Source organism: Centruroides vittatus, unplaced genomic scaffold, assembly GCF_030686945.1.
Source record: "Centruroides vittatus isolate TY-2023 unplaced genomic scaffold, ASM3068694v2 scaffold_324, whole genome shotgun sequence".
NCBI classification, from domain to species: Eukaryota; Metazoa; Arthropoda; class Arachnida; order Scorpiones; family Buthidae; genus Centruroides; species Centruroides vittatus.
This window is the reverse complement of record NW_027122701.1, coordinates 5,721,260-5,733,667: the sequence shown is the minus strand read 5'-3', so window position 1 is coordinate 5,733,667 and position 12,408 is coordinate 5,721,260. Positions and strand designations below refer to the sequence as shown.

Genomic DNA, 12,408 nt, shown 5'->3' with positions numbered 1-12,408 from the left:
CTTCGGAATATTGAGTTATTTGAATCCAAAGAATAAACTACAATAATATACAATTTAAAATACAGTAGAACCTCTATTATCCGGACTAATTGGGGATGAAGGTAGTCCGGATAAAAAAATCCGGATAATCGAAAATAATAATAATTGACAGTGCATGTAGTATGAATAATCTTTATTTGTCTAGATTTACATATAGCTTCAATATTAAATTATTTTTTATTAAGAAATTCAATTAACGATTTTTGTTTAAAGCTAGCTGTTCTTTTTGAAGCTGCTAAATCGCGAATACTTTTAAGACATATAAGTTGTCCTGAGTTACACTCTTAGCTCTGAAAACCACTTCATGGCGACATCTAAGCGCTGAAAAGCTTCAGAATATGTAGGACCAATATCTCTTACTTCGCAAATCTCTTCGTCTTCTCGATCTTGTTCATCTGAGGCAGATATTTCTCAGATGAACAAGATCGAGAAGACCTTTAATTATTTCCTCATCATTCAAAATTTGGAATCCAGGATCGTTCGCATCGCAATTTAACCACTCGGTTACATTCAACACATATTGAAATTTGTGCTATTGCTTTCGCAATGTCTCCTATACCACTTTCCACTGTTACTGGAATTTACTAATGGTCTTTTCAAAATTTTGTTCCATGCATTCCATTACGTACATACATAAATAGTGTCGCAATTCGCCAAGTGCAAATCAGCAAATTCGTAGAATTTATGTTTATTTTGAACAATCCGGATAATCGAGGTTCTACTGTAATAAAATAGATTTAAAAAAGTTGGTTAAAGGTTGAAAACGTTCGTTACGCAGTGGCGTAGCGAGGGGGTGCAAGGGGGTGTATCATGCACCGGGCCCATTCGCAGAGGGGCGCCCAAATGGTCTCCAAGACAAACTATGTGTTTCTGGAGGGGGAGCGCCAATAAAGTGTCGGGCGCCAGTTATGTTCGCTACGCCACTGTCGTTACGGTTAATAAATACCGGTAATTTTCAGTCAGATAAGGTGTTTTTGCGTAGGTATAACATAAAAGAAATTATTCTCACAGTTTTACAAGATTTTTTTATTTAAACAAGTCATAGAAGTCGCGGACATTAAGGTTAGCAACTCGATCACGTGCGGAGCCATCACAACCTGTCTAAAACGGATCGTTTTTCAAATATTAATAGTAGAGCAGTATTAGTAGTGGTTGACCATCCTCTCTTTCGGGAGGAAGTCAACGACTACTTTTCCTCGAATTACTTCAACTCTCTTCCGCAACAGTTCCTTTTTTCTATCGGACCAGCGGTATGGTGGCATTGGAATTGGAAAATCCAAAATACGAGGTTACCAGCCTGCACAAAATATGATTTAAGTGGTTTTCGAGTGTGCCGAGTTTAAATATTTGGTCCGTTTTTCTTGAAATTTGATTTGTTATCAGATGACCATTTAATATTTGGCTGTGAATGGAACAGTTTCTTAGAGGTAACATTCTTAAAGGTAGAGAAAAAGTTTAAGATACTACATTTTCAATTGGTGTCTGCTTGACCAATGAAGTTGTACCATTTCGTACAGTTCGAGTATGGTGATAAACGTGACAATGATAGGCTAAAAACCAAACTCTCTATATGATTTTCTTTTTAATATTTATTATATTATAGTACTGTATTTGATTTATATAAGTACGAAGGTTATTTTACGTAAGGGTTTATCACACCGAGTGACCAATCTAATACATTTTAAAAATTCTTTATTCCTCTAATGTACACAATTTAAAGAATTTTTAAAATGCATTAGGTACAGTACTTGGTGTTTTAAACCCTTATGTAAGATAGCATTCGTAGTTATAAATCAAATACTATAATATAATATAATAGAAGGGTTAGAAGTACGAAAGAATCTAATAATTTTAATCTTTGCTGGTTTTATTTTTTACCCGAGCAATGCAAGGCTCATCTGCTAATGATGATAAGAAAAAAAATGATATGAAGAGAGATTACTGAATTTTATTACACACAGTTGATTATGCAATAAAATATTTATTAGATTTTAAAATAGTAAATAAGAGGAAAATACCATTTTATAGAAGATTGTGAAGTTAAGTATCAAGAGAAATTCCTCAAAGAAGAAACTGCTGTTCTTAATGAGAATCGAAATCGAGTCCTCGTAATGAAAATGCGTTTATACATGCAGGCTTGGCGTGAATATTTTAGGACCTGGGTTCTAAATTATACAAAAATTACTGAATACGTTTCATTTTATTTCTCATTTTTATAAATTTTGTTCTTGAATTTATTTTAGAGAGCGTTATTATCATTCTATGTTATAAGAATACTCTGAATCCATTTTCTCAGAGGTTTAATGTAGTGTCGCACACATTAAACTTGCGACTGCGACGAACCTGTTTTTTTTTTTTTTTTTTTTTTTTGCATAATACTTAATGGCGCGCGTTTCCTAATAAAGCTACCGCAATTTCCGCTTTCCTAGGAAACAGTTCGACACCTCGGAATTGTTGTTTTGTACGAATAAAAATGTTTAGACAGAAACGACGCAGAATTGTTACTGAGACTATAAAATGTCGGAGGCGGCCGATCAAGAAAATTTGATATTGAGTCAAAATGCAATTACCTATAGAACGTGTGCATTTGCCATTACTAATAAATCTGAAGGTGTTTATGTCGGAATTGAAGATTATGCGGAAAACTGCGTTTCTAATTTTTCCGATAACCAATTTATAATAGGCTTTCGTATGTCACAATCTTCATTTGAGATACAGTACGTAATATACGTATAATTTATGGTGGTATCTATCTTAATTGTCTTCAGCATTTGTGAATCTCGGCACTAGCGCTACAGCGACTAAGTTAAAGCGGAATTTGCTTAACTCTCTTTTAACAAAACGACTTTACTAAGAAACGCTACACATGAGTACAGAAACAAATGATTTAACGAAGGTTTTATTATTTTGTAAATATTAAATTTAATTTATAATTTATAAAATTTATAATATATATATATATAATTTCGATATATTTTCACACCAAAAAAAGTCTCTAAAACGAGAGGGCGCTGTTGGTTGTAATAATTCGATAATCGAACTTTAAATTAGTTACAATTTTTATGGTACATTTATTTATAATTTAATTTTTATAATAAAACATCACAATATAACTAAAACAATATTACAGTTGGTATTTGTATTATCTATTAAGCATATTTTTGATATTTATACATTTTTTAGAAGAATACTGAACGATTAAAACAACTTACCACTTCATCGGTAGTTAATTACGACTGCTGTCATGAGATTTATCAGGCACGGACGGTACTAAGTACAAACAAGTAGGAAGAAAGTTCCGAGTGTTTTTCAGTTCATCGCTCTAATAGAATTTTTTTAAAACAGAGTTGTGTATTAGAGGTTTGTTAAGACAATAAGTATTAAGTATATTGGCATTGTAGATTAATCAAAATGAAGTGTTTCTTGCTAAGCGTGTTTCTATTTACCGTCGCCTTATGTCAATCGGATTCTGAAGTGAAAAAAAATTCTACTTCACTCAATACTACTAAAATGCCGGAAAGTTCAACATCTTCGGTAATAACAACTTCAGTCGCTCCCGAAACAACAACAAAGAGCATCGAGCAGAGTAAGAATATTGAGTAATTCAAATTTCTTAGTAATTAGAGGTGATAAACATGTATATAAATACACCTAAACATCTATTACGTAAATGTGTATAAGCATATGGGAGTAGAATGTCGTTACTTTTAGTTAATTTGTACTGTACGTATATAAATTTAGATATTGTACTAAAAGTAACTTCTACGGTGTGAATGCTGTAAAAGTAGGTCAATAGAATAAGACTACTGTATTTAAAATTTCGCTATGTAGTTAAAGCCTTAATCTTTCGTTATCATTTTTGAATTTGAACAGAGTAATTTAAACGTTATTGGGTAACGCTTCGCGAATTAAATTTGTAATGAAGGGAAATCAACGAAATTAAATCAAAAAATTTTGAGAGATAACAATATTAAAATTGCTTTATTAAATGATTTAATTTGTATTCATTTAAAAGCTAGTAACGAAAATTTTAAAAACTCGATTTTGATTTTGTTCTTTCAAACTTTCAATTGTAATCAATTGTTAATTCTTTTTTCCTTCTTCTTTTTCTGCTCTGTGGGCATTAAGAGGATCTTTTTAACAAGCCCATTGTGGATTTGCTCTGGTCTGATGAGGGACTGCTTCAATGTATTTGGATTGGATCGACTTTCAGAAAATTTCTGCGATTTGATTTATGTGGATTTTTTCCTGGGTCCCCTGGAGCAGTATGCTGATGTCTTAACTGCTTGACGATTTGGAATAAATTACAAAATATTAGAAATACCAGATGCCAGATTGATGGAATTACTTGTAGGTTCCATCCATATTCAGAGAAAAATTCTGTAGTGATTATACAAGTTAACAAAAAATTTTTGGTAAGATTCAAGCTCTGAATGAAAGGTTTTTCGACTCCCCCGAAATGTAGACTCCCCTTGTAAGAGCAGGAAAGTCAAAGGAACCATACCTGTACATGTGACTCTTTGCGAGGTATTTGTCTCCAAAGGTCAGTTTTTAACATGTATTAGTATAGTGCCTATTATCCATGCTCCACGTTGTCGAGGCTCACTATTGCTTGCCTTGATACTTGCCTATTACTTTCACTTTGGTGTAAGTAATAGTGAGCACCTCGGCACCTGATTGGGGGCTTGCTCCCACCCCCTAAAACTATATAACATCAAGTACTCCACGTCAAGTGGGCTACTTGAAGCCAGCATAGTCACGTGGGCTAAATAGTTAAATGTGATAGTCTTAGTGGAGCAATGCTACTTGTGATCTCATGACCTGATTTTGGGGGCTGTATCTCACAAAGAATTGCTTGCAGAGGTATGGTTCTTTTGACATTTTGCTTTTATAGGTAGGCTCTACAGCTCTGATAAGGTTCCAAATGTCTCAGAGCTAGAATTAAGCCAAATTTTTTAAATATTAAAACTTTCTACTTTTTATATATAAAGTGTTAATCTTTCTTAACAGATTGAACAACAACAAATTTCTTTGTATGGTGAATGTTTTCCTAGGTTCTACCAAATTGATGTAATTTTACCTTTTTTTAGCAGATCTGTAACTTTGAATAACCTACTTTTTTAGCCCCATCTATTATAAACTTCATGTTTTTTTAATATTTGGATGTTTCCGAGGAATTTGTAGAGTTCAATGATGCTCTTGTTACATTTGGAATATGTACAATTCTTCAGTTAAACAAAGAGAGTCGGCAAGCTGACATGATTGAGGAGGAGCCACCTGGTGAAAATTCTAACACCGGTGCATGTGTAGTGCCAAAATTTAGCAAGGCCATTGAGTCTTTCCTAGTTGTGAAGATCTTCCTGACAAGTTTCAGCATAAATGAACAGGCTGTACATGACATTGCTAATATCAAGAGGTTGTTGTATTCAATAGGCAGAAAAGTGGCATCAAAACAAACTAAGATGGATGGAGTCAAATGAAGTGCTAACTAGCATATGTAATTTGCCTTTTTTTTTTTGTGCTTACAATATACAGTGGTACCTTGGTACTCGAACATAATCCGTTCCAGAAAGAGATTCGAGTACCAATATGTTTGGACTCTAAATCATTTATCCCCATTACAAATAATGTAAATGGATTAATGCATTCCAATCCCTAGTTGATTTGCTAGTAACATAACAGATTAGAGTATATATGATATTTAGTTTTTAGGCAAGCAGTAAATAACACATATATAACCTTCAATAAATAGTGAAAACATTAAAGAAGTCATTTTAACATACGAAAACTTACCTTTTGGTTGCGATATGATGGCGTAAGTGGATGGAGGTGTGAGGAGGAAGAGCAGGAGTTACTGCCGAGAAGGGGAATCCCCTTCCATAAAAACATCTGGTAATGGAACTTCGGGGGTTGCTTCCCTTTTCTGTCGCTTTTGGGCAGGTAAATCTTTAATTAAAAACTTATCCATTGTCTGTTGCTTCTGCGTTTTCTGCAGAATTTTACGGAAATGAGACATGACATTTTCATTGAAAAGGTGTACAGCCCTATTGGCTACCATGGTACCAGGATGAGATTTTTCAACAAAAGCTTGCACATCCCCCCACTTAGCACAAATTTCTTTAATCACTGAACTTGGGATATCCTCCTTTCCTTCTTCCTCACCCGAAGACATATTTTCAGCCAAAATCCTTTGTTGCTCATTTTGAAGGTGCTCCAACTCTTCTGTAGTAAGCTCGGTACTGTGGTCTTCCACGAGCTCTTCAATATCCTCATTGTCGACCTCCAAGCCTATGCTTTGTCCTATAGAAACAATGTCATCCACAATTTCTTTATTAAAGCCCTCAAAATCTTGCTCTGGTACACGGTCAGGCCAGAGTTTCCTCCATGCTGAATTCATGGCACGGTATGTCACTTGGTTCCATGCATTGTCAATAAGATGAACGCAATTAAGAATATGAAAATGATTTTTCCAAAATTCTTTCAAAGTTAACCGAGTGTCATTAGTGACTTCAAAACACTTCCGAAACAAGGATTTAGTGTACAATTTCTTGAAATTAGAAATGACCTGTTGATCCATTGGTTGTAGCAAAGGGGTTGTGTTAGGTGGCAGATATTTAACCCGAATAAAGTCGAATTCTTCGACTAAATCCTCCTCCAAGCCTGGATGATGAGCAGGAGCATTATCTAATAGGAGAAAGCATTTTATTGGCAAGTTCTTTTCTTGCAAATATTCTTTCACACTTGGTGCAAAAACTTCATGCACCCACTCAACAAAAAATTGCCGAGTCACCCAGGCCTTTGAATTAGCACGCCACATAACAGGCAATTTACTCTTCATAATATTGTTCCTTTTGAACACCCTTGGGTTGTCGGAATGATAAACCAACAATGGCTTAACCTTAAAATCTCCACTTGCGTTACCACACAGCAAAAGAGTAAGCCTATCTTTCATTGGCTTGTGCCCTGGTAGTGCTTTTTCTTTCTTTGTAATATAGGTTCTCTTCGGCATTTTCTTCCAAAATAGCCCAGTTTCGTCTGCATTGAACACCTGTTGAGATGCATAATCTTCTTCCATCATAAGTTTACTAAACTCGGCGACAAATTTCTCAGCCCCTTCCTTGTCTGAACTAGTTCCCTCTCCATGCCTTACTACGTTATGTATTCCACTTTGGTTCTTAAAATTTGCAAACCACCCTCTACTAGCCTTGAATACAAAAGCACTCAAACTTGTACCAGGGGTTTTCTTCACTAAATCGTCATAGATTTCTAGCGCCTTTTCACAAATAAATGTCTCACTAATGCTATCACCTCGTAACTGTTTCTCATTTATAAAAATAAGTAGCAACTTCTCCACTTCTTCAAGTATCTGAGGCCTTTGCTTTGTCAATGTAGTCACATCTTTTGCAACATTAGCTCTTTTTATTGTTTCCTTATTCTTTAAAATAGTCAATATTGTTGACTTAGCCATAGAATATTGGACAGCAAGATCCGAAACACGCACTCCATTTTTGTGTTTAGCGATGATTTCTTTTTTCAGTTTGATTGTTGTTCTCACTGTTTTCTTTTTCACTTGACCACTTTCACCTTTATTCTTCTCTGGACCCATGTTTAAGGGCTAATAAATCAAAAGAAAAGGATGCTAATCCAAAAAATATAGCACAGATAAGTTAATGTGCATGCAAAACAATGACTGTCTCGTAACTGACGCCACCGTCGTGGCATCGGCGTCGACTTGGCGGGCTTTCCCGTTCGAGTACCAAAATTTTGTTTGGGAACAGGGGCACTTTTTTTCGAAATTTTTGGTCGGGTACCGATTTATTCGGGCTTCGAAACGTTTGAGTACTGAGGTATGACTGTATACAGTTTTAGTCAGCTTTGTCGTACACAAATACAGCATAATACACGATCCTGTAACATACGTGTGTCTATAGAATAAAGAATAGACATATCTAGACTGAATAATTTAAAGTACTGGTATTTCTTATATGTAGAGGGAACTTTATCCAAATAATGGATATTTTCCTGGATGTGCAGGAAAATTTGTTATTTGTGGTATAACGGATTCTTGGAACAATGGATGATTTTCAGCAGCCCGAGTGATCCATTAAAACAAGATTCTACTGTGTGTGTGTGTATACACACAAGCATCTGGATTATATAAAGATTTTTATATAATCCAGATTTTATTAATATTTAAGCAGAAACATAAATCTCTGATAATGACATAATGACATTATAAATCAATGGTTTTCAACTTTATTATGACCTTGTCACTAATTGATCTCACAAGCTCACTCTAATCTGCATGCCACCTTCCTTGTTAGTACTAGAGATGAATGATGATGCACTATAAATTAGAAAATACAGTGCTATGAACTTTTAGTTTTATTTGTTTATAATATCTTTGTAATAATGCATCCATGGCATTTATAAAGAATTTAAATAAATTCTATTGTTAAGATTCTAAAATCTTAACAAATTCCAAAAATTACACATGAAAATTGCTAACAATTAATGCTTTTGGAATAGAACATGAAAAAATAAGTCAAATATAAAATTATGTTCATTGTTAGGTTTTTGAATCATCTAGTAATTGGAATGTTTAGAAATTATTTTAAAGTTTTTTTTGAATGGTGGTAGTTCTGTGTTTTATTTTATGTTCAATTTTTAATGTTAGGATCTGATGACACATAATAAAATGTTTTTCAAGACTACATTAAGTAATTAAATAATAAACTGACACCTTGAAAATTATCAGTGTTGCTTTCTTGATGATATAAAATGGAGACATTTATCAACAGAGAACTAAATTGGTGTAAATTGACTTTAATAGGAAATTTGAACTTTGTGATGAATACAAATGGTCCTTTGGTCATTTGTATTCATCAAAAGTTAATATTAATTGATCATACTGTTGCCAAGGCAAACACTCATTTCTTCAATCATTTTTAGCTTCTTTTCTTCATTTCTTGCAAAAAAAAATCTTAATATACTCAATCTTAGTATTTAAATTTTAAAACCTTGTGGCACCCAACTACTGTGCAACATACCAGGGTGCTATGACATTCTGATTGGAAACCACTTTTATAAATGCTTAGTAATAAAACTGACTTGTTATTATTTCATTGAATGGTCTTTAAATTGTTTGTTTTATAATTGTCTTATATAAGAAATAGGCCTAATTTTGAAAATTTATTTATCTCTCTTAGATTTTCATCTGAATAACTAACAGTTCTTTAGCATTTTCATGTGTAGTATGTTTAATATAATATAAAATGTAAAATTTACAATTACTTGTACTGTACTAGTTTTTAAAAATATTAATTCTTGTCATTTAGAGTTTTATTTTAATCTTTTATCTCCTTTTTACAAAATTTTTATAATTTTGAAGGAATCTAAAAGTATCTACAAAACCTTTTAGGTAATCCAAATAAGATTGTCTGTACTCTACAACCAATTTTATATACCATATTTCCTTGATTCTAAGATACCACTTGTTATAAGTATGAAATGTATTGATGGCATCTTATATTTATATTCTAAAACTAGTCATCTAGAACACCTTTTCAAAATTTAAAATGACTTTAAGAGAACATTATGATGCAGCATTAGAAGTATTTTTGTACAATTGTTTTAAAGGTTGTAACAATTATGTAGAGGTGTATGGAAATAAAACTGCTAAACATTGCTTTTGTAAAGTCGCCGAAATGGGGAGAGTTTTTATTCCCAATTGTCGGGATGGCTAAGGGCTATACATATGTGGGTGGCAGTTTTCAGGAGGCAGAAAAGACAAGTGTTTCACAAAGCAACTTTATTTTTGTTGAAAAATGCTTACATATAATTGACAAGGTCCTTAAAGGCACCGTCCAGTCTGTTAGATGTCTTCAAGGGTTTTCTTTCGTCCTGGCGATGGCGGACCCCAGGGTGGCAGCGTATTAAAGTTCGGCACAGATATGTAACACAAGATAGCGGCAAGCAGAAGCACGGAGCGAAGAGGGTGACGATTCCAAAAAGGATGGCTATGTTATGAAGTCCTCTCTTTCCTTGCAGTTGGAATTTTTATAAGTTTTTCGAGCTGAGCTTGGAGCTAATTGGACAGATTATTCTTCTGCACTTCCTAATTGGTCTCCCACCTGTCTCCAGGTATAAATGGAGCTTCGTATAGGTCACGGGAAAGATCGGCTAGAGTCTTTTAGACCAGTGTTTCTCAAACTTTTTGGACCGCGACCCCCCTTCTGCACTTAAAAATTTCAAAGGACCCCTGAAGAATAAGTATGTGTCAAAAAACATCCCGAAGGGAGGGGGTTAGGCTCGTATTTAAATATTTATATTATTATTATTATTTATATGTGCAATTTATTTAAGTAAAAATTATTTTATATATTTTTTATTTCTATTATTTCTAAACATGAATCCATAGTAAATTTATAAAATATTTGAAAAAATTGATCTGGCATCAATTTTTCAGCGACCACCCCCAAATATTTTTCACGACCCCCACTTTGAGAATCACTGTTTTAGACTATGATTGCATTTAATTGTTGACTATGATACCTATGCTCATCTTGATATTTTTCTCTTTCTAGTTTCGTTTTGCTTTTTAAACTATGTCTTAAATTTTTAATATTTTCCTTTCTAAATTTTCTTTACCTAAAATTTTGTTTTTCCTGTTACTCTTTATGAGCGTCAATGTCAAAGTCCGGTGTTGCCAACTCGACACTTATAAAAGTTATAATCTTGGGGTTTAACTTAACAAATTTGTACATATCCCCGTTTTTGGGGACTATTTCTGGGTCTCATACTTGTTTTCTGGCATTTGCATTGTTTTTCTAACTTATTGTTACTTAAACAATTTTATTAAGTTGTAGTGAGTATGGTACCGGTAAAGATCGGTCTCACAATTGGTGAGGGAATGCAACGGCCGTACAAAGAAATGACACTCAAATACTAAGAAGGAAATATTAAACTTTATATATATATATAAAGAGATCATATAACAATCAAATCACTAGTGTCATTAAATCAAATCAATCAATCAAATCACTAGTAATTACAAAAATAAAAACCCGCTTATCCTAATAGTATATATACAGTATGTAACGATGATGCGTACATGCTGGACGGACCAAATTTCGTTAAATATTGTTCGATCAGAGCACGAACCTCACAACTGGCACGGCATACTACACATTCTTATGGGTTATCCTTCTTATCTTAATTCTCTCAGCAACCATTATTATGCTATGGGTAGACTCTCCTTGTCGATGCACACGGATTTTCCCAAGACCTGAGTCCAGCTACTCTCGGTCCTTCCTTGCTTACCTCCCTTGTCCAAGCTTACTCACTCCTGTATCAGTCCGCTAGCGTGCTTCCACTCTGACCCTGGTGAAGTCCCAAGAACCAAAAAGTGTTCCTGCATGTTCGACACTCCCTTTTATATCCTCCCGCCATACGGGGCTTTTGGCCAGTCACGTGAGGTTGCCGCAACCAACCCCAGACCAACGAGTGGTTGCCGAAGATGGAGGCACACGACAATGTAGGGATCCAGTGCAGGGCCAATCCTGATACACACGAGAAAAATAAAGGTTAAAAAAAAAATGTACATATACAAATTAGTGACAGAGCACTACAAAGTTTTTTATTTATAATTTTCCTGTACACAAAAAATGAAAATTTGATTTCAAACTAATGGTGAATCTTAGAATAAAGTCTTTGACTTGAGGAAATGCAGTATATTTCTAAGTTATGCAAGTATATAAAACTAGTAGGTAGGCCCGGCTCGTTGCTATCATTACTTTTGCCCGTTGCTCGGGCAAAAGTAACGATAGCAAAGATTAAGGTTATTACATTATAGTCAACCTTACCCGTTTTTACAGAATGCAAGAATTGGGTCCCTTTGTTTCCAGACTAGAGAATTTTTAGATGGGTCTAAAAATATGTTCGATTTCCCGCAAAAACAAAAAACTGCATCTGCGTCTTGCACGTTGCTTTCTCTTAACAATTCCATTGTTACGTAACACTTTTATTGTTGACAATTCCATTGTTACGTAACACTTCCATTGCTGATGGAAGTGTTAAGACTTAATCCTGACCCTCTCCCCATGGGGAGGAATTTCGAAAAATCCCTTCTTAGTGTGCATTCTCGTGACTTACCCTGTGTACCAAATTTCAACTTTCAACTTCTAACCGTATGGGCTCTGTGCTGATTATTATTATTACAGTAGAGCGTCGAAAATTGGAGTCAATTGGGGACTGGGGTTGTTCCAATTAGTCATTTGTTCCGATTTCCGACTTTGTACGAAAAAATATATTAACCTGTCCGATGTTCAAATTTTTCTCCGTTGCGTGTCGCTTCGTGTTGAATTTTTG

General features: G+C 34.3%; 1 protein-coding gene across 2 annotated transcripts in view; it reads left to right on the top strand.

The window, feature by feature from the left end:
• The first annotated feature begins 3,269 nt into the window (after positions 1-3,269).
• The window catches only part of LOC136988167 (pituitary tumor-transforming gene 1 protein-interacting protein-like), a 42,760-nt gene continuing 33,621 nt past the window's right edge, over positions 3,270-12,408 (top strand). The window contains exon 1 of one of the 2 annotated variants that reach the window (XM_067285996.1): positions 3,270-3,625. In XM_067285996.1, the coding sequence (XP_067142097.1) occupies positions 3,451-3,625 (175 nt within the window). In that variant the 5' untranslated portion in view covers positions 3,270-3,450. The remainder of the gene's footprint in view (positions 3,626-12,408) is intronic. The other variant, XM_067285997.1, reaches the window with a different exon arrangement.